This window comes from Crocodylus porosus, unplaced genomic scaffold, assembly GCF_001723895.1.
Source record: "Crocodylus porosus isolate Cpor-Errol unplaced genomic scaffold, CroPor_comp1, whole genome shotgun sequence".
NCBI classification, from domain to species: Eukaryota; Metazoa; Chordata; order Crocodylia; family Crocodylidae; genus Crocodylus; species Crocodylus porosus.
The window spans coordinates 98155525-98178829 of record NW_017728943.1 but is presented as its reverse complement, the minus strand read 5'-3'; the positions used below and the strand labels follow the sequence as shown (position 1 = coordinate 98178829).

Genomic DNA, 23305 nt, shown 5'->3' with positions numbered 1-23305 from the left:
GGACCAGCGGACTTGAACACGTCCAGCCTCTCCAGAAGTACCCTAACTAACTCCTCGCTAACCCCTGGCCCAGGCATGTCTCTCTCGGGCCATCCAATCCATGCTGACTGTTCCTAATCACCTTCTTTTCCTCCAAGTGCTTTCAAATGGATTCCTTGAGGATCTGCTCCTTGATTTTTCCAGGGACTGAAGTGAGGCTGACTGGTCTTTAGTTCCCTGGATCTTCCTTTATCCTTTTATTAAGTATGGGCACTATGTTTGCCCTTTTCCAACCATCCGGGACCTCTCCTGATCACCATGAGTTTTCAAAGATGATGGCCAATGGCTCTGCAATAACATCAACCAACTCCTCAGCACCCTCAGATGCATCCTTCCAGCGCCATGGACTGGTATATGTCCAGCTTTTCTAAATTGTCCTTAACCTGTTCCTTCACTACTGTTGGCTGCTCACCTCCTCCCTAAACTGTGCTGCCCGGTACAGCAGTCTGGGAGCTGACCTTGCCTGTGAAGACGGAGGCAAAAAAAGCACTGAGTGCTTCAGCCTTTTCTGCATCCTCTGTCACAAGGCTGCCTCCCCCATTCAGTAAGGGACCCACACTTCTCCTGATCCTCCTCTTGCTGCCGACATACTTGTACAAACCCTTTTTGTTACCCTTCATCTCCCTTGCTAGCCACAACTCCAATTGCGCTTTGACCTTCCTGACTTCATCCCTGCAAGCCCAAGCAATGCTCATATACTCTTCCCTAGTCATTTGTCCAAATTTCCACTTCTTATATGTTACCTTTTTGTGATTTAGTTTACTGAAGAGTTTTCTGCTAAGCCAAGCTGGTCTTCCACCATACTTGCTAGTATTCCTGTGCATCAGGCTGGATTGTTCCTGCACTCTCAGTAAGGCTTCTTTAAAATACAGCCAGCTCTCCTGAATGCCTTTTCCCCTCAGACTGGCTTCCCAGGTATCCTTCCCTTGAGTTCCCTGAGTGAGCTCGAGTCTCCTTTTCTGAAGTCCAGGGTCCTTACTTTGCTGCTCTCCATCATTTTTTTCCTCAGGATCCTGAACTCAATCATCTCGTCGTCACTGCTACCCAAGTTGCCATCCACTAGTATTCCCCACCAATTCATCCCTGTTTCTAAGCAGCAGGTCAAGAAGAGCATGGCACCTAGGCGGCCACACCAGCACTTGCACCAGGAACTTGTCCCCAACACTCTCCAAAAACTTTCTGGATTGCCTGTGCACTGCTGTATTACCCTCCCAGCAGATGTCAGGGTGTTTGAAGTCCCCCATGGGAACCCGGGCCTGTGATTGGGAAAGGTCCACTGTTTGAAGAAAGCCTCATCCACCACTTCCTCCTTGTTTCGTGGTCTATAGCAGACACCCACCACAACACCCCTTTGTTGCTCTCCCCTCTAACCTTAACCCAGAGACTTTCAACAAGCCTAACTCCAGTTTCATGTTGGAGCTCTGAACAATCATATATGGCTCTTCTACATGAAGTACAACTTCTCCTCTTTTACTCCCCTGCCTGTCCTTCCTGAACAGTTTGTACCCATCCACGACAGTGCTCCAGTCACGCAAGCTCCCACCAAGTGTCTGTTATTTCAGTCATGCTATAGTTCTGTCACTGCAAGAACTTCTGATTCTTCCTACTTATTTCCCAGGCTCCATGCATTTGTGTACAGCACCTGAAGTAACTAGTTGATTGCCTTGATTTCTCAGGAAGTATGAGAGCACTTCCCCTGTTGCCCCCTCCTGCTTGCTCTTCCTCCAGGTCCCCCACTTCCTCACTTACCTCAGGGCTTTGGTCTCCATTCCCCATCAAACCTAGTTTAAAGCCCTTCTCACAAATGTTCCTGTAGGAAGAGGAAATGGAGCTCAGCTACTACAGCACAAATGTAAATGACTGGAAAAACATTCTCATAACCCCCAAACTTGGAATCATTCCCTCTTTATCTGTCAGCAAGGAGTAACAGGACACAAGCATACTGGGTTGGTTTGTTTCTATTAGCTTCCTTTAGCAGCCCCGAAATGTCATGGTACCTGACCAGCAGCACCTCCCCATTTTTGCACCTTTGACTCTTCAGTCCTTTTAGTTCTGTTCTGCTAGTGAATCTGCACTAGAACCTAGGTATTTATGATGTCTGACACATAATTAAGATAATACCACATTGCTGGGGATGCATTTACTTTTGTTTCCACGATTTTAATCAGTTCTTCTTTTGTTCAGAACAGGCAGTTAAATGCAGTTGCTGTCATTGTAAACAGGAACAGCCACAAATTAAAACCAGTGCCCTCCTAGTCAGTTCAGACATCACAGAATTGTTTTCCTGCCTTGGGCCTTTGTTACTTGGTGACCAAAGGGGCCTATTAAGATGTAAATGTCATACAACACACATTGCCATGGAGCAGAAAACAAGCAGTTGGCACTGGCCCATCCTTTCCTGCAGCCCCTTTCTTAATGATCTGCAGTCAGATCATTTCATCTACACACGGTCAAAGCCGCCTTCCTTTTCTGTCTGCCATTGTTCTCATTCTCTGTCTGCGCTCAGCGATGTCCTCAGGCAGGTTTCCCTGAAGGTATTGTAGGCAGAACACCTGGAATTCAAGCGATAAATACATGAACAGCGTATCCCAGAAAAGGCCCAAGAGATAAAATAGGTTGCAACTAAGTAACACAATCAATCAGACTGAGGTGAATGTGCTCTACCCTGGGAAATACCCCTGGTCCCAAGCCAAGAGAACATCTTCCTATGGTCCAAAGCTGTCACTTGCCTCTGGGCCTCTTCTGTTTCTCCTGTGTCCTCCTTTCTATAATAAGGTGGGCAAAGTCCCTCTGTGAAGCAGAAAGGAATGACAGACCCTGGAATCCCTCAGGACACATCTCTTCATTTCTCTAGGGACAACAGGAAGTTTCCTTGCTGTCCATTAAGGGAAGTGCACTAAAATAGTACTGGCATGCACTGAAAAGCACTTTCATCATCTTAAAGATAAGCTGCTTTCTGCTCCAAATACCCCATGCTTGTGCTAGGATAATTCAAAATTTGATTTTGAAGTTTCACTCATCCCACTGAGCCTCATGCTGTAAAAATGCATTGGTTTATTGAGTTCTAGCTACCAGCATTCAGGACAGGGAATCCTGGACCAAAGTTGTTTCTGATACACCATATAGGTCCAGAGAGACTACTGAAGTTGACGCAGTCACTCTGGATTTCTTTAGGTAAAACAGAACAGGCTTTGGTTCAGCTCTAACAGCATCAGTGGGTTTTAAAAAAGTATAATGTTTTCCTCATCTATCTTTTTCCTCACTAACCAAAATCATGCCAGAAGAGCAAAAACCAAATACCTAACTCTCTTGGTTTCCTTTAAAACATACTGTAGGAGTTCTGAGGGAAAGGGGGACTAAGTAGTTTATGAGACTGATCATTAGGATATCAAGCCTTTCAGTGGCAATAGGATTTAATACTAGTTTGCATACAACTTAGATGAGGAAAGGTGGTTACTGTGCTGTGGGGGTCTTCTCCACTGAGTTCCTAGCACAGGAGAAAATTCACAGCACAAAAACCACCCTCACAATTCAGGGTAATAAGTATTTTCACTGCAGGCAATTGAAAGCACAGAAGATTAGGGTGGAAGGGGTGTTGCAGCTGAACTTCCCTCCCATCCTTCATGATTCTGATGCTAAGTCAGGGTGGAGGCACGTGACTATGCAGGCAAACTAGGAGGCTAGTTGGGGAGGGAAGTATAAAAATAACAGCACCCCTGGGATGTAATAATAATCCAAATATAAAATATCACCACCTCTTTCTCCAGATCAAGACTACTGCTCTATTTATTTCATCACATTTAGAGAGCTCCCAAAGGGGTACAAGGCATTTTATACATACATAATTCCTAAACAGCAAATGCTGCTAAATTAGAATTAAGACTGTGAGTTCATTTTAGGGAAAAGCTGGGGAATGAAGAGTTTTGGTTAGTCTTATAAGAAACCCAAACCTCTGATGCAAGCTTAGAGCCTGGAGAAGCAACGAACAAACTTCCCAGGGGAGGTCACACTCATTTCTTCCCCCTCCCTCCCACCCCAATTCTTTTAATTTTAATTAGTATACATATATATATGAGTATGTATGTGCATGTAGATGTGTGTGTTCACATCCACATTTTATAAAGAGCGCAAAGAAAAATGAAATGAAGAGCCTCCATTGGAGAAGCCACCATCCCTTCTAGAAACTTCTTTCTTCCTGTTAACAAGATAAAGGCTAAGTACAGAGAGTCAAAAAACCCAAGGCTGAATTGATTCAGCCTTTGCAGGTTAGTCTAAGCTGCAAAGAATGAACCAATAAGCAAATGAACAAGCATTCATTTTTGATTCAGGAAATGCAGCCACATGTCTGTAGTGGCTCAAGCCAGAAGCCGTGGCGCACTAGAGTACAGCTCTCTGGCATGTAGCCAGTATGGGCTGTGTGTCCAATTGAACTCCTGTTCTGTTACAAGTTTAAACCAGTTTCTGTGACTTAAACCAGTTTATGTATCACTTCTGTCCCTAGCCAAAAAGTATTAAGCCTCCTTCATATACATAGTTTATACTGTATTAGCAACAGACACTCTCCTTCCATTAGTGCATAGCTGGAACAAAACAGGGTCATCTCACCAGGTGTGTTTTGAAATGAGATAAAGCAAAATCCATTTATTTTTCTTTTGCAGGTTCTGTTCAAACTTCTCCTGGGAAGCGCTAAATTTGGAGAAGCCGCCTTATTCTTGTCTGTACTGGGTATCTTCAATGTCCTTTTCGTCACTTGTATTCCTGTCATTCTTTATTTTACCAAAGTGGAATACTGGAGTGGTTTTGATGTCATTCCTTGGGGAAACCTTTGTGGATTTTCAGTTCTCTTATTGAGTAAGTAAATGTCATCAGTGCATACCCCTCGGTGATACTGGAGAGTGCTAGGCTGCCACTGGAAGTCTAATTTTTCTGAAATGCTGTTACTTCTGTACAATAAAAAAGCTTAGCTTAAGAAGTCATCCAGGGACCTCTTTCATTGCAGCTGGAGTACTGTGTCCAGTTCTGGGCGCCGCACTTCAAGAAGGACATGGAGAACCTGGAGAAGGTCCAGAGGAGGGCCATTCATATGGTTGAGGGCCTCCGTGGCCAGCCCTATGAGGAGAGGCTGAGGGACCTGAATCTCTTCAGTCTCTGCAAGAGGAGACTGCGGGGGGATCTTGTGGCTGCCTACAACTATATCAGGAGCCACCATCAGGGACTCAGGGAAAGTCTGTTCACCAGGGCCCCCCTTGGAGTCACCAGAAACAATGGCCACAAGCTGAGGGAGGATAGGTTTAGGTTAGATATTAGGAAGAACTACTTCACTGTAAGGGTGGCCAGAGCCTGAAATAGGCTTCCCAGAGCGGTGGTGTTCTCACCTTCCCTGGAAATCTTCAAGAGGAGACTGGACAGGCACCCGGCTGGGGTCTTATGACCCCTGTCACCCCCAGTGCTCCTTCCTGCCCATGGCAGGGGGCTGGACTAGATGATCTGTCTAGATCCCTTCCGATTCGTGATTCTATGATTCGATGATTCATGTGCAGAAACATAGAGCCTACCCCTGTGATTGGTTCTGTCACACAGATTCCCAGTAATGGCCATAGAGATCACATTAATAAGCAGCACAATCAGGAGAAAGTATTACTGGAGTGAAGCCACAAAGTTCAGTGTAATTCACATTCTCAAACTCCGTTGCATGAGTTCAAGTGAAAAAAGCCTGTGTTCTAGTGGAATATGCTCATGTTGGAAGAGGATAGCACGGCAGGCTTGTGAGGCCTGCCTAACTTACCAGACTTAGGCTGTTCAGGCAGGGCATCACCCAAGCTGCAATTAAGTCAGGCTGACTCTTCCCATTGACATCAACAGTGTCTGTTCCCTAACTGAACAGGAAATGCCAGAAAAACACCAGTGTATTGCAATACTACTGGTGATTCAGTAGGTGGCACTCTTCACTTTAGTTAATACTGTACTTTGCTACTGAAAGAACAGGAAGTAAAAAGCTGACCTTGACGATCGGCAATCATTAAATGTACTCTTTGCAAGATTATCAGAGTTAATTTTGGTGCCACGGCCAACCGTTAATGTGGTTAACTGCATCTGGCCACCTAGAATGTCACTTTCAGTTTCAGCTGGAGAAATATTTCCCTTTTATCATCCTAGATAATATTGTAGAACTACATGCTTTTTAATAAGCTGTCATGTTCCACTCCAGAAGTGGCTTCATTTTAGTTGCAAATGGTAAATAGGAGTGGTGTCTGAGGAAAAAGTGCAAAGTTTGGCCCACAGTTTGCAAAGTGTTTAGTATGCTGTGGGGTGAAAGAAATGATGTAAATAGTTATTATCAGCAGAACAGAATTAGAACACAGACAGTTAGCCAGATGCAACCCCGGCGTAGATCTACTGACATCACAGAAGTTAGACCATGAATGAATTTGTCCCACAAGACCCATTTATTTGTCATGAGTTGTATTCATTCTGTGTAGTATTAAAATGAAATGTTGTTTATCAAATGCCTGACAGTTTGAACATCATCACAGTTGAGATTTACAGTACAGGGAACCATCATCCACAAGCAGTTGTTATACAGAAATGTCTGGAAACAAAAGTTTGTTTTGCTGAGATTGTCTTTTACTAAGAAATTAAATTTTGGAATAGAAGCACAAAATGGACTTGTGGGTGGGGTGAGGGGGGACTGCTAAGGGGATCTAGCAGTGCCCCTTCATATCATCCTGATCTTTCTGGCCCTTATCCTATGATAGTATCCCTGTGAAAATAGTCCCACTGAAATCACTAAGAAGCCCACTGACACAGTGGGCACAGCCCAGACAGATAATATTGCAGGAATCGGACCTTTTTGTGTAGGTAATGTGCAGCAGCCCTAATGGGAGTTACCAGCAGTGTCAGCAGAGACCGCATGAGGGAGAAAACAAACCCCTAAATAGTTCAAAGGAAACATCTTCTACTGTAAAGTAATTTTGTTTCACAAGAATTGTGAATCTCAGAATTAAAGGTGGTTTTCTTTCTAATTCCAGCATTCAATATTATATTAAATTTTGGAATTGCTATTACATATCCCACCTTGATATCTCTTGGAATAGTACTGAGTGTACCTGTAAATGCAGGTAGGCATTTAACTTCTTTTTTTATTTGAATATGTATCCTTTGTATATTTTTCTGTAGCAAGTATTATATTATTATATAGTAAATATGAATTTCCAGCAGTGGTCTCTACAGAAGCTCGATTACTGAAAAATCAATTTGATTTGAAGTCACTCATCTTTGACATTAGATGAAAACTGATAACTCAAATATGCTGCTTAATGATTCTGAATGTTTTCTTCACCAGATCAAAGGAGTGCATCTAATGTTAAACCTGCTTGAATTAATTAAATTACTTACAATAAAACTGTAAGAAATCATCCTGGGAGATATTTAATATAAATAGTCCAGCCCTTACTTGCCTCAACAAGTAAAATATAATTTATGCTTAATGTTGTTCTCAACCTTTGTAGAGAGCATTCACCAGGTAGATCTTGTTCATGGAAACAGATCATTTTTATTCTGGATAGGAATAAACAATTTTCTGGGATGGTATGGACCTGATTGATCCTGCCTTGAGCAAGCAGTTGTATTAGAGGACTTCCTTGGGTCCCTCCAACCCTAGATATACTTGCCCTTGTCCTTTTCCCACAAAAACTGATGCAAAATCACAACATAACTTCAATACCTATGAGGGCAGGAACAGCCAGAAATTAAAACCCATGTCCACTCCTGTTCAGATCTCACAGAATTGCTTTTCTGCCTTGGGCTTTTGCTCTGTCCACACTGCTTCTAGAGCATCCTTAGTCTATGACATGTCCACTCTGAGGACCACTGTCCAAAATATGTAACCTAACTAGCATGAGAGCAGCCCTGTGCACATGCTAATACATATATCTGAGCCAGGGAATTTAAGAGCGTCACTGGACGTGTGCCAAACAACAGCTATGTCACATTCACATTACATGGATGGTATCCCTTTCCAGGGCCTTTATGCAAATTCTGGCGTTTCCAGGCTTAGGGTACTCTCAGTTCCTGAATGCCCAAGTTATACTAACAAGGAGAGCACTGTACCCTACCAGTCTGCCTCAGAGGGGTTGTTCTCAAACATTTCATGTGGAATAACCCAATCTTGCAGAGTGAGCAAGACTCTTCTGCTTTAGCATCCAGCCTCTGCTAAGATCAATGTACTATGTGCCGCAGTGAGTGAGTGTGTGTGTGATACTGTCCTAACACTTTGTCCTGTTTAATAATATCAGTTCAATGTTCCATACAGTTGTTGATCACTACACGAGTGAAATTGTCTTCAACAGTGTCCGTGTAATTGCCATCATCATCATTGGCCTGGGCTTCCTCCTGCTGCTTTTACCAGAGGAATGGGATGTCTGGCTAATGAAAATCCTCACTCACCTCAAAGTGCGGAAGAAGGAAGAAATCCCCGAAGGGAATGGAGACATCATTTCAGGACTGCCAAACAAAAGCAGGAGAACCCGCCCCTCCATGTCATCCTTCACCCATTAATGTTATTTTTACTGAATCTCTGTAATTAACATTGTATGTTATGTTTCAAAGATATTTTCTTGCAAAGAAGCACATATGTCCAATATGGTGTACATACCTGTACAGTTTTGATATGATACAGTCAGAGACATCAAGTTTTGGCATGTCCAAGTTGCTTGCACTTTTTTCACATCAGACCTTTCACTTAAATATACCACTTAAAAAAAAAAAAGAAAGCAAAACAAAAACCTCTCAGCTCTTTTTAAATGAATGTAAAGTATAGGCAGATTATCTTTGCATATGTTATTTTAAAGATCAATTTTCATGAGAAGCAGGGAAGATGTTTTGAACATTAGATACTGAATGATGCATTGCACACTGTGATTTACGATAAATGCTATGCTACATCCCACATTTATTTTTATTACCAGAGCTGTACTCTAAAAGTTTTCAAAGAACCAAAAGAAAATCTTCTGGGGGGTAGGGGGATGGGAAAGGGAGTGCAGAGGGAGGGATATATGGTGGATATCAGGGAGTGTATGACAGGGGATACGTCACTCTAGATATACCCTGTTCATATGCTCTCCCTGTAAAGCATCCACTCCTGCCGCTGTCAGAGACACGATACTGGGATAGATGGACCCTTGGTCTGGCCCAGCATGGCACTTACGTTCTTAAGTCATTCTGTGGAGCTGTGCTGAAACAAAAACAAGGTAGAAGTGCTAAAAGGCTTGCACTAAAGTATTAGAGGAGAAGCAGCCTAGAGCCCAAATCTCCTTATACTGCACATGACTACAATCCACACTGAAGATCATGCAAGAGAAATATAGTGCCTTTTACAGAACTCTAGTCTTTATTTGTGTAGTACCAGGTTATGCCACAAGTTACTTGTATAGTCTTACAATGATGGCGCCCAGTTCTGGAGCCCTAGCACTCCCAAAACTCCCACTGAAGTCAACGAGAGTCCCTATGAGCCATCAATTTCAGTGGGAAGTTAGAGAGCTTGGGGACTGCAAATCTGTGCCCTGCGGAACAGATTCTCTTCTCACTGGCACAAGTTTTACCCCCGTGTGGAGTTATTCTTAATTTACACCAGTTTGAGAAAGAGGAAAGCCAAATTGGGTCTGGAGAGACCCTACTTAAAATGAAAAATGAAGCTAGAGCAACATGGTTTGTGATGTACAGTATGAGAATAATGAAGGCTGAAAAGGCAAGTTGCCAGTTGCTTTTACTCCATAATTGTGAGTATAAACAAAAAGAAATGTCAGATTGTTACATCAAATGTAACGCTTTTTATGACACTTGTAAGCACCAGGATGTTTACTTATGCGATTTTGGTTCGCCATTAAATTTCTATCTGTGATAGATCACGCGCTATGTACAAAATGAGAAAAACTGTTAAGAGTTTACTATTTTTGAAGTTTACATTGTTGCATACAAAATTAAAATGTTATTTTGAACTGTTGCCATAACCCGGTGGTACCTGCTGTGGCTGAGGCATTCTCTGTCAGATTAGGCTGGCACTCGCATCAGAACGTTCCAGCAAAGCAGCGCCAGAGTCCATTATCTGTTTGGCAAAGCTAATTAATAAAACATTTGAAAATCAACTTAAGTCTGTGACTTCTACTGCCCTGACCCCACCCGGATCTGAATTCCATACTTCTGTTTGAAATAGTCTTACAATGGTGAAATAGTTTGCCAAAACAGTGAGGAGACAGAGATGAAAGACAAAAACATATAAGATCAAGGGATCCTACAAAGAAACCCACCAACACAAGGTTGCTGTAATCCCCCACCCCCATTTTTGGAGCCCCATTGACTTTAGATGTAAACATATGATCCCTATCCATAAATGCAGTCTCCTGCTGCCACGTGGAGTCCCACTGGAAGCAGTGAGATGCCAGGTGAGAGTAAGGGACCATTGCTTGCTGATCCTTCTACTAGATCACATCTCATGGACCTAATTGTGACAAAGTGCCTCCTGCCCAACTCCTGACCCTCTGCAACAGACCATGGGGGCTACAAGGATTATCATGTGGATTCTGCCTTCTGAATTATTACACTAGTATCCATGCAGGTCCCTGTGACCTGTAAAAGGCACTCAAATCCAAAAGATATTCTGGGAAGGAGGCATTCTGCTGTGGGTGCAGCATTAGACAAACTATTTCTTACCCTGTTTTCTGGAGGAAGGGAGCACATGGCTTTCCAAAAGGCACAACCTCTGGGACACTTACAAACCTACTTCTTAAGATTCTAATTGGAACACGTTTTCATCTTTTGACTCAACACAGTCATTATCGTGTTCCATTGTCTTCAAACACCACCACAGCCTGACAGTCTTATCTGGGGCAGTGTCACAGGGGAGGTCCCTATCATGTGACCCCACTCAATGGCATTCTCTTCAATCTCTAAGTCTCCTGAGAAGAAGTCTGATAGAGTCGAGGAGTAGGGGTGTGCGAAGTGGGCCCTATTCAATTTGGATTCCATCCAAATCAGGAACAGGGATTCAATTAGTTGATTCAGATCACTGTCCCTGATTCAATTCAGCTGAATCCAAATTCAATTCAGCTGAAGATTCAGCTGAAGATCAGCAATTCAGACATAGACACAGCTTTAAAAGTTTTTTCTACATACCTCGAGGTAGCAGCACAGGTTGTGAACACTGTGATGCTGGGGCGGATGTAGCATCATACAGTAATGCAGGGCGGCCCTCCATGTGCTCAGTGGCTAACCCAGAAGTGGACCGGAAGTATTTCCAGGTCTGCCTGGGAGCACACAGGGGGGCCACTGTGTCCCCCTGACCTGGCGATCGGCTGCGGGGGAACCACAGGTGCTCCCCCATACCCAGGAGACACCAGTCGCCGAGCCAGCGGGGAAGCCCAGCACGTTCTCCAGCGGACCCGGACATGGACCAGAACTGCTTCTGGTCCACTTCCAGGTCTGCTGCTGAGTGCTCTGGGGAGCTCCCCATGCTCCTGTGGCATGCTCCATGTCCCCCACCATCACAGCATTCACAAGCTGCCTGGTACCTAAAGGTATGTAGAAAAAACATTTAAAGCTGTGTCTATGTCCAAATCGCCGAACCTTTCCAAATTGATTTGGAGAGATTAAAGGGTCCTTTGATTTAATTTGGATTCAGAGATTCAGTTATTGAATCAGACCGAATCTCTGCCGAATCAAATCAGGGACCAAAGCTTCACACAGCCCTATCAAGGAGCTCAGAGGATCTGAATAATGCTGAACTATCAGCGTATTAATAGTTTCTGCTGATAAATAAGAAATGCCCATTCCTTAAATGTCAGCAGGTTTTTAAAAACTCAAAAGAGGATGTGCTATACTGTACCTCAGTGCATCAACATCAGTTACACTTTGTGCTTTGTGAAATTTGGATAATGCTGTTAATGATGATTAGCACTCTAGGCCAGGAGTTGGCAACCTTTCACGTATGATGCACTGCCATTTGGTGACTCATCCTCCACCTCAGACTCCGGTCCCCTCCGCAGCACCTCACTCCCCTCCTGCAGCCTCTGTTCACCCTCACCACTGACTGTGGCTGATTCCTGTGGTGAGCAAGAAATTCAGCAGTAGAGGGGCCTGAAACAGCAGGGAGAACTCGGGGACTGTGGCTCTTGTGCCACCAATCCCCACTTCTTCCACCCCTCTACCCCCTCACCACTGCAGGCCAGTGGATTCAGCCTGCAGGCATTGGTTGCTGACCCCTGATCTAAACTGGGGAAAAAGAGTTGTGGGGGGAACCTTCCCAAGAACTGCTTAAAAAAAAGAGAGAGAGTCCTGTGGCTCTACACAGTACAATAAATGCACCCCGTCCGGAAACTGGGCAAACTAGGCTTACTAACTTTGAGTAATTCTAACTTAAAAATAGGTGCATTGGTTGCAGAAAACAGTAAAAAACAGCTTCATTTGCAGGAAATACACATCCCTGGGATAAACACCTGCTTTGAAGACAGGTACCTGCTCTGAAAAGTGTTCCAGATACTGATACACTACAGCAGACTTGGAAAACTAACAGCAAAGGAGGATATTTGGGTCCATTTCCCTCCCTGCCAGGACAGCACTCATCCACTCAGACTACAGTGTTTAGCTTCATCTCCCTTGCTCTCCTCCTGGTCCCAAAACTTGTTTCCTCTTGGCTACCTAGCAGGTCAGCTGCATGAGAAGTCTCAGAACCATATATGCCCTGTATTTGGGATTTAAGGCACAGAGCTGCGATTGGAGGGGTGTCGGATTCAAATCCCCTGATGCCAAGGCAGGGTCCAAGACCCCCACATGTCCCATTTCCTAAGTATATGATGTAACCACTGGGAAATTTATGGTGCAGGAGGATCCTCATTCTGCTTGGATAGACCTCTAGCTACCAGGAAAAAAAGAACCTACTAAGACATGCTTGTCCAACGATTCTGAGCAGCTGGCTGTCATAGCACAAGTTAAAATTCCTCATTGGGGGAATAAATGAGGATCCTACACACCTCCTGTGTAACTGAGGGGCCATCTCCAGAGGTGTCTGAATGCTGCTCATGGAAATGAATGGAAAGAGCTGTGGATGCCTGCAGGACAAACCAGGATTCACCACTGCAGGGGCAGCGGGGTCCATGTGTTGGGTAGATTCTAGGGCTGTGCGAAGCTTCAGGTGCTGTTTTGATTCAGAGGAGATTCAGCCTGATTCGGCAGCTGAATCTCCAAATCCAAATTGAATAAGGAGACCAATAAAAAGGTCTGAATCAATACGAATATCTCTGAATAGATTCAGAAAGCTTCAGAGATTTGGGCAGTCCCCACTCGCTGCTGCAGGGAGCTGGACCCGAACTCCATGCCAGTAAGTGGGGGGGCTGGAGAAGTGTGGAAGGGACCTTTTTTTTTAAAGAGCTACGACACTGGGGCTGGAAGAGCGGGTTGGGAATGGGAGCTCATGGCAGAGCCTCCCACACAGCGTAGGACAATAGGGGGCAGCAGGGATCACCCGCCCCCAGCCTCAAAGCAGATGGTGAGTACAGGGCTTTTTTTTTTAAGAGCTGAGACACTGCCAAGTGGGGCAGCTATCAACGGGGCTGGAAGAGTGGGCAGGGGATAGGACCTGCTTGACTTGGAGATTTGGCCAATTCAGCAGTGGCCAGGTCTCTGAATCAGATTCAGCCGAATCAATTCGGGACAGTGATTTGAATCACCAAATCGAATCACTGTCCCCTGAATCATGGGCAGCTGGTGCCTCCCAAGTTTGGGGGGTCACCAGATCACCTAAGGTGTATGGGGGGGGTCCCCCAGCAGCCAATTGCCAAGCCAGCAGCAAAACTGGAAGTGTACTTCCAGTGGCACTTCTGGTTTTGCAGCTGGTGCTTCCAGGGTGTGCATAGCCAATCTCAGGGGGTGCACATGCACATGCACCTGCATGCACTCCCTATGTGTCGCCAGTGCCCCAAATCGGCCAAATTCTGAATCCGAAGCGAATACTAGCTGCTTCACACAGGCCTAGTAGATGCATTCACTGAAAGCAGGGGAGAACTAGGTGCAAATCAAGTTCCCTTTATTCATCTAAATGGCAGCTTTTTAGCCACACATATGGTGTTTTAGTCACTTAAGCAAATGTTGCAATTCTACTAGCCCTGTAGCATGGACACATAAATATGCTTGCACAACAAGGGATGCACTGGCCAGGTATATGCATGGCTAGGCACATGTGCACCTGAGTGTAAGACTACGGAAAGAACAAGAAGGACTCTCCTGTTTTAGTCCCAATAGCTGAGTGCCTAGGGTAGTGATTCTCAGCGAGGGTACCGTGAGATACTTTCAAGTGTGCCATGGGATCTTAGGTATGCAAACATGATTCACAAGATAAACCCACAAATTTCAAATAAGAATCCATAGTGTTGTAAACATTCTGCCTTGTTGTGGTCTTTCCCAGTTCCTTGCAACAAAAGAATTTCACTTCTACCTAGGAGAACTTTTACAATTTTTTTTTCTTATGCCTGAAGAAGGGTGCTTGTGCCCAAAAACTTGCAATTAAAGGCTGTTTTTGGCAAAAATCTAGTTGGTCAAATAAAAGATATCACCTCCACCATGAGTTCTGATTCCTTTTGCCTCTAGACCAATATGGCTACAACCTGGATACCTGACCCATGTTAAAAACAGCATAGGACTCCTTCATCTCCTGGTTATAAAGGACTTCAAATGACTTGTAATTGCTACCATTAGGGTTAGACTTGCTTTCACCAGTGCAAATACCAGTGCAGTCTAACATTGTTTTTGCTGATCAGTCGGATCTGTCAGGTTTCAGTCCTAATTGTTTCAACAGACATCAACATTACCCCACAAAGTCAAGCCCCGCCACTCCTGGGGCTTCAAGGGCCCTATCCCGTCAGACAACAGCTCCAGATGCTGCCCCCAAAACCAGGCTGCAGCAGCTTGAAAGTGCACCCTGGTCATCTCCTAGACATATGTGCTCTGGGCCAGAACATGCCAATGTGACGTAACCCAGAATCCAAAGGGGATTCCTGGGCCACATGTCTGCAAGCGCAGGGGGAAAGGAACTCCTGTTCGGGTTTTATGGTGTCACAAAGGCAAATCTGCTGCAGCCTAGAGTCATCTCAGAACACACTACTTCTGGAAGTTGTGCCAAGAATTGTGGGGCAGTTACTTGAACAGCACTGCAACTAGAAATAATGCCAGTATGAACCCCGGAGAAAGTCAACAGCATTCAAAACCCACAATTAGTACTGAAGCAAAAGCCATTCTTGGCTGAACAATAGTTTTGATTCTCCATGGCCAAGGAGCCTGACTAACGACGGTTTAAGATGAAGTCACCTTGCTCAGAACAGCTGTACAAAACAAGGGTTAATATTCAGGTTCACTTATCAAGACCTTATGATCTCAATGTAAACCTGGGACTAAGGGTTTTCCCAAGAAGTGAAGAAGAAAGAGGAGACTTAAGAACTTCACACTGCTCTCTACTACTTCTTAAGTAAAGAAGAAAGAGAGACATAAGATAGCTGACTCAGGGGGCAAGACGTAGGTGCCACGTGTTACCATCCCAGGTAAAAGGAACAGGTTGTTGCATGCTTTGTCAATAAACAAGTTACACTAGAAAAACTATGGCACTAACTCCTAGGCCAAGCAGAAAACAGACTTCCAAGGCCCCCCAAATTCTGTTACAGCTCAGCCAATGGGCAAAACAAGACAAAGTCTAAGCAGCTGATGTTACTTTCCAGGCCTTGGGTAGACCAACCTTACAGACTTCAACTTCCTTGCTCAGCCAAAGCAACTGATTTTGAAGGGAGAAGGAGTTCCTTCAGACCCACCAAGCTAAAGGGAAGGAGAGTAGATTTTATGCTTTGGAGGCCAAAGTCTCACAGCAATTTTGTAACAACCTGCCCATTACAACAACAGCAACAACAAAAATCTGGATGAGCCAGAACTGTAATGCTGAAAACTCACATAAAGAAATACATGTCTGTGGCCTACTACAAATGGTTGTCTGAGACAAACACACCCTAGAGATGGGAGACAATGGCTTGTGGATATTCTTAGAGCAACATGAGCCTAATGAATCTCAGTCTTCCCCTAGCCTGAAACTGTAACAAGGGAAGCATGAGTAACAAGGGAAGCATGATAAACATGACTGGGTACTGTCTGGTGCTAAAGGCCTGAAGGGGTGTCCATCAGCAACAAATCAGCACCCTCCCGCCGCCCCCCCGCCCCCCAAAAAAAAACAAAAACAAAAAAACAACTCATTACCTTCTGGTCACAAAAAATCCCAATTTACTGCAGACATTTTCCACCAGAAGGAATTACTTACATGCTTTCAAGAATGCTATCATTTTTCAAACAGTAAACAAATCTGGCCCAAAGATGAACATGGATTTTTATACCAGACAGGTAAGCATCCTACTATGCTTCTATACACATCCAGAATCACACCAAGCAAAGGAGAGGCTTTGTTTAGATGTCAGAAAAGTATTTATATGTGTAATTGGCCAAATCCACTAGAAAAAAAATCAAAAAGCTTTTTTACTTCATAGGCAGAAACCAGCAAAGGATTGGCAGCTTCAGAAATTTCTTTTGCCAGAAGGATTTTTAGATATATTGCTAGGAGACCTTGCAGCTACACTCATATGGTCTCTCTCCATTATATCTAGCAGACAGTCAGCCAGGCAAGGCAATGAAAGCTGCAGCCCATGTTCTATGAATCCTGACAACTCCCGATATTCAAGCCTCATTGCAGTTCAGTTTCTGAAGCCTCATGCTGCATTTACAGCAGGCAAGCGTGACAAAGCCAAATCAAGGCTTATTCAGTCACACAGCATTGCTTGGCATGTGACTAAGATAGCTACCATGATGTGTAGGGGCAAAGGAGAGGACAGGATTGCAGCACTATGGCCCCTTGAGTGATTAGCCCTTTTGAACACTAAGGGAATTTAAGAATAAGTGACTAATAGATGGCCCTGGACAGGCCAATCGGACCCAGAAGCAGTCCTGCACTGGGCAGGCACAGTATATCCTGCGCCCCTTTACTTCAAAAAGTGATTTCACCTTTAAAAGGTTGGAGACCACAGCTCTAGACAAAGCAAGAAGTGTTGACAAAGGTGTGGGCAAAGCCAATTCTTCTAATTCTCCTCTCCTGCCTCAAACTGGAGTATCCTGTGACCTACCCCCTGAGGCAGCAGGATTTGGCCCCTTCTTTGCATTTAGAAATTAGCTATAGTTATTGTTCCCAGTGAATCACTTTGGCATTAGACTATTAAGGGCATGGCTGGCCCACAATTTTTTAGGGCCCCTAGCAAGAGAGAGTTTTGGGGCCCCCTGATCCATTGAAAAATTAAAATTCCAGTTCATTGCGGTATAAATTCACCAAAATAAAATAGTTGGGGCCAGGCAGCACACACATGGGCTGCACTGCGGGGGGCACAGGGTGGGGGCAACACAGGCTGGGTATACCTAGGTTCCCCTCCTGGGGCCAGAGCTGGGGCTGGAGGTGAGGGCGAAACCAGGAACTCCTCCCCCGCTCGGCCGGGAAGGGGGTCCCTGCCTGCATCGAGCCCTTGAAACATGGCACAGGCAGTGGGGGGTGACTGGGGCATGGCCCCTTGGCTGCAGAGCCTGCTGTGGCCACAAGATGAGTCAGCCCTGTTCATGGGGCATTGCATGCGAATACAGGACAATCCTGATGCCCAACAAGGTGCCCTTCACCAGCCTGGTGCTGTCCTAACTTTTCATGCCAGTACAGGTGGCACAGCCTGGAGAAAGCTCCTGGGGCCCCTCAATCAATCAGAGGTGTGAGTGATGGGCCCTACTACAATAAGCCCTCAAAAATCGTGGCCAGCCCTGTGATCTGCCTGCAAAATCAGCTGCCTGCCTCCTTAATTTGGGTCGGTCTCTACTTGTACTTAAGTTCCCTTCTAATTTTCACCTTGTGATGTCATTTATACTTGGGCAGAGTAGAAGTAAACCACTTCTTATCTAACACTGTTTTAAGCCCCTTTCACAAGTGTGACTGGCCAGGTAAGATGTGGCATGTTCTATGTTTCCAATAATTGCTATAATACTATTTGTTCAATTTTAGCCCCAAAGTTGTTTTTCCAAATTGTTCATTATAAAATGAGACAAAGCTCTGCCTCACACACATAAATCAGGGTTTTGAAAGATTAGCCAGTAGTTCATTAACACTTTTATGCGCGTGCCAATATTTTGGTACAAAGAATATGGCAACACGGTGAAATGGTAAAGCAATGAGAACTGATTTGAACAAGCATTGCTTTAGTGTTCTGAGTCTGGCTCACTCATTATCATCAACATTACCTCAGATCACTTGTCTAATAAACTTTGCACTCACTTTGTTGGCTATACACATTCAGAGAATAAGGGAGGGGAGTTGTTAGGGAGTCCATCAGCATTATTTTGTAATGTCAGAACTACTTGCTCTCTCACAAGCTCAGAAGTATTGTCTTGTATTTCTTACATTTTTATCAACAGAATTTAATCTACAAGCAGGAGTAGTTGTGCTCTGAGAAGGTACACACTGAAAAAACCAGATTTAAGGCAAACTTGTTTTCAGAATGCTTATGATAATTTTAAGCTATTTTCTACTGTTCGGTCTGATCTCATGGCTTAGTTATATCATCATTTCAATAACGGTCATAATAAAATCTTTGTTTTTAAAGCATTCTTTTAAACCTCTTTTCAAACATTAAGGATTTAATAGCAGCATATTGCTACTGCTTAGAAAAATAAAGTGGGTAAATAAAACTGCAAGAATATAGATTGTGCCAAACTGTATTAGGAAGCACAGAGAGGCTACTACTTCTGCCTTGCTCTAAACACAAGTCATCAAGTAGTAATGGATCAAAACTTATCCCTCCCTGCATCTCATTTTTGGTTGCAAGGGAAACTCAGAACAAAACAAACCAAAACCAGTTCAGGTTCTCCACAAAGTTCTTCTCCAAGAACTGCTCAGACAATTTAATTGGTCTTCTCTAGAGAAACCCTCCCACTTCCTTTCTCTTAAGACAGCTTAGATGCAGCCATAAGCAACAGCAAGTCAGGGAAACATAATGGCATTATCCACAATCATCATGTATTAACCTAGCATGGTTTTCAGGCAAATACTGCTGATTTGTTATGGGCAACCTTAGGATATGTTTACAAGATCACTGGGCTCTTGTTAGCGGTTTATTTACACCCTCTGATGAACACAGAATAATTATTTTTTTAATTATTAAAACCACATCATGAAGATACACTTTTGATCAAACTACAGAGGACAGTCCAGATCATTAACTCACAGGAGTATATTGACACAGCTTGTTAAATGCTGGTCCTTTGTGTCATGTATAGTTTTAGTAAAATATGATATATACTTCCAAATAATAGTATATCTTGGTTGCTTTTTTATTTATTTTGGTTTTCTTCTCTTCTTTGCATCAGTTCTTGAAGATGACAGAGTAATACAGACCAACCTTTCAGCAGTACAAACAAGTACATAGCTGAGAGAGATTAATTTCCTAGGAGCATTCCATATTCATTTTATAGTTGATCTATCATTACAACTGCTGCAGACAAGCTTTGTCAGCTGTTTTGTGTAATGTCTACCATAAAAATTCACAAAATTAAAGCAAAGAGGCAAGTGCACATTACCAGCTATTTGAAAGTCCTTACTAATTTTGTTCTAAATCCTCTCTCAAACAAACTCTCATTGACTTTCAAGCACGAACTGGATAAACAGCACCAAGTTCTGGAGTCCAATTTAAGTGGTATGTTAGTAATCTTGGACTGGCCCCATTAAGCACAAGGAAGTTACTCCAACTTGCAAAATTGAGCAAGGTTAGCCTCTAGATTTGAGCAACTATTATTGCTTCTGTTACGGTGGTAGGAACATCTAGAAGCACCAATAAGAACAAAATAAAAACCAGTTGAAGCCTGAAGGATATAGTTCTTAACTTGTGCCATCAGTTAGTGAATCTTTCGGATTCCTTGGAATCTTTGGATCCTTTGGAATGAAATGTGCTACCTATACGTATATTCATAAACATTCATCCTCCAGCACTAACTCTATGATAATTAAATCATCTCTTCAGCTTCAAGCCCTCTCCAGATCTGCACTGAGAATTAATTCCAACATGTCTATTCCAGATACTAATGCTTTAGGACATGCTGCCTTGCTTTGCCGTGTTATGAGACTTGGGTGCTAATCTTAAGTAGCTTGTAATTTCCAAAACAAGATCAGTGGGGTGAGTGGAGAATTATGGCTGGGTAGCAATTTGCAGCCAGTTTAGGCAAAATACCAAAGGCAGTAGAGAATCATGGTTGGCTTGTTTTAATAAATGCTGCAGGAAGGAAGGGAATGGCCACTAGGCAATTAGGCTAGGATAGAAAATGATCTTGAGTCATCAGGCAAATTCGGCAACATTACAGTAAATGAAAAAATATTAATTTCTTCCAATACCTGCAGAGGAGGCAGATGTAAAACAAAATTCTACATTCTGCAAGGATGGCAGTGAAGGACTCTGTCTATATTACTGAATGTTAATATAATCTTTTTATTTGGTGAAAATTTGTGGAGTGATAGTATCAACTCAGGTCTACTTTCAATAAAAGATAGGGGTACCCATAAACTAGGCACCACAGCACTTCACTTCTAGGTGTTTGGTCCCAAGAAGGGAATATAAACCCCAGAGGTAGATGTTTAGTCTCTGTAAACAGCATACTGGGGAGAGTTAGTTGCTAGAGCTGTGCGAAATGGCACGGTTCCATTTCACCTTCAGTTTCGAGAGTTCGAAGGAACAGTGCTCTGTTTCCCATTTCATTTTGATTCAAAACAGCTGTTCCATTTCATTCCATCTAAACTGAAAGGCTGTTTCAATGTTTCGCTGGGTGTGTGGAGTCAGTCCAACTGGGCTGACTCTCTGCCCCTGCACCCGATCACAGCACGGGGGAGGCGGGGAGTAAGCCCAGCTGGGTTGACTCTCCGCCTCCCTGCCGGATCACAGCGCTGGAGAGGAGAACTGAGCCCAGGCTCAGTTCCCTTCCCTTGCGCTTTTATTGGCTTCTGGCAGCGGGAGACAGAGAGAGCCAGGGCTGCACTCCTGGCTGGTGCTGGGAGTGCAGCCCTGGTTCTCCCGCCTCTTGCTGCTGGCTTCGAAACTCTAAATGTTTTGAAACTTTCAAAACATTTCGACTAGCCTCATTTTGTTTCGAGGCTGTTTCGAAGCCCTTCATTTCAGTTCTATCTCAGTGTTTCAAGCTCAAAATTAGTTGAAACAATGTCGAATTGAACAACCGGTGAAATTTCGCACACCCTATTAGTTGTCTCTGACAGATGATCCAAAGAACCCATGTACTGGGGAGGAACACTGAGCACGGGGATGCATCTGAAGCTGTACATGTAGTCACATGTCTAAGCTATGGAGAGGAGGTATAGCACCGTAGTCAGGCATACCCCTCCACTCCAGAACACATCCTTCCACCCCAGGATCCAGAGCCTAGAAATCTCTCCTGAAGGCAGGCACCTACAACTAGCCTTTGAAAGAACTGAGTAGGACTCACTGTTTTCCTTCTAGAACACAAGCAGTGGTAGTGGTTGCGGCAGGTGTTCACCTTTATATAATCACTCATGAACAGAGCAAGAGACCCAGGTCCAATGGCCTCCTCAGCCTGAGGGAATTTAACTCACATCTAGTAGAGTGCCTTTCCTATTAGGCAGCAAGGGAGTCTGGGACAATTCCCCTTCCTGTTGAAGATGGGCTGCTTTGCAGAAAGGAGTGCAAGACTCATGGGGGCTGTAATTAGGGAAAATTCAGATCAAAAAGAAGAGGAGAGGGTTAGATGCTGCCAAGGTTAAGCAGCAGCTGGACAGAAATCTTTGGATCACAACTTTGGACTTTGGTAGTTGAAGGCTACCTACGCTCTGCTTTTTGCAACCAAGCCACTTCTGGATCTTAAGTGCCACTACTGGAGAAGTGTCATGCATGTCTATCTCAGGCTCTTTTTGCAAGCCTGGCAGTGAGGCATGCTAAATGCCAGCAAGCTCCCCCCTCAAAAATCATTTAGGAGCTGCAAATGCTCAGTGCCTTTCACGATAAGGTCCTTATTAAAAACCTCTCTGGCTGTCAAAATTCCAGGCAGTTCAAAATTGCAGCTCAGTAGGTTACCATGGAAATGAGATCCTCAGCTTTACAGGCAGCCACAAGAAAGCTGCACATGCATGTAGCATGTGCAGGTGTAGAAAATAAAAGCTATGATTCTTCTGAGTATAACCATGGAACTCTGCTGATTCCTAAGCCAGAAATAAAACTATTATTAAATGGGATTTACTACTTCATATTTGCTACCAGCATTTCTCCAACGATCCTATTTTCAAACCGAGCAACATGACCCAACCATAAGCTGTCTGTATCACCATAGTCTGGTGCTAATTGTTAGTCTTTATTACAGTAAAACAAAATAGCCCTTGTTTATTCTTGTTTCACCCCAGTTGCTGATTCAAACCAGACCCAGGAGTCTATAGGGGCAGAGATATTTTGAGTAATTTTTTTCAGGTTGCTGGATGGGCCATGTAAAATGAGCAGGTGGCCTTGATGAAGTTAAATCCACATGGGCCACAAGCTCACAACAAGCACAACCACAGTTGTTACACACTGGCACCCTAGTTGACAATTTAGAGGAAGAGAGCAAGGAATGAGTTTGTCATGGCCATTTCCGGTTCAGGGTTAAATTGCAGTGGTATGGACTTAAAAGTTTCCTGTTCCTGAGAATACCAAACCCACCATATACATAGGCAGAAATCACCCAGACTGTCAAGGAAATCTCTTGCAAGTGTTACATTCACTCACACCTCCCATACACAGAGACTTCCTTCCCTTCTCTTTATTAATGATACATTTTACAGAATTAATAAAAGCAACACAGAAGAGGAAAAAGGTAAATTTTTAGGCCTGCTTTTAATCTGAACTCTGATGGTTAAAGGGTCACTTGTGCTGCCAAATGCACAAAACCAACTCCAACATAAAGTGGAAATATTTAAATATAAATGACATCCTGTGTACTGTGTACAAGTGACATGATATCCGGTGCAAGACCCAAATTATTTGTAAGATAACCCAATACCCTTTTGATAGTCTTCAGATTCTAAATATCTATTTTAAAGTACACCGAGACCTTGTAATGAAAACATAGCATCTGTTTATTTATGCAATGTATATACCACCCTTCCAACAAGGCTCAGGGC

General features: G+C 43.8%; 1 protein-coding gene across 2 annotated transcripts in view; it reads left to right on the top strand.

The window, feature by feature from the left end:
- SLC35F3 (solute carrier family 35 member F3) overlaps positions 1–8793 on the top strand; it is a 113381-nt gene extending 104588 nt beyond the window's left edge. The window contains exons 5-7 of one of the 2 annotated variants that reach the window (XM_019549843.1): positions 4698–4890; positions 7068–7157; positions 8351–8793. In XM_019549843.1, the coding sequence (XP_019405388.1) occupies positions 4698–4890; positions 7068–7157; positions 8351–8595 (528 nt within the window). In that variant the 3' untranslated portion in view covers positions 8596–8793. The remainder of the gene's footprint in view (positions 1–4697; positions 4891–7067; positions 7158–8350) is intronic. The other variant, XM_019549844.1, reaches the window with a different exon arrangement.
- Positions 8794–23305: the final 14512 nt, after the last annotated feature.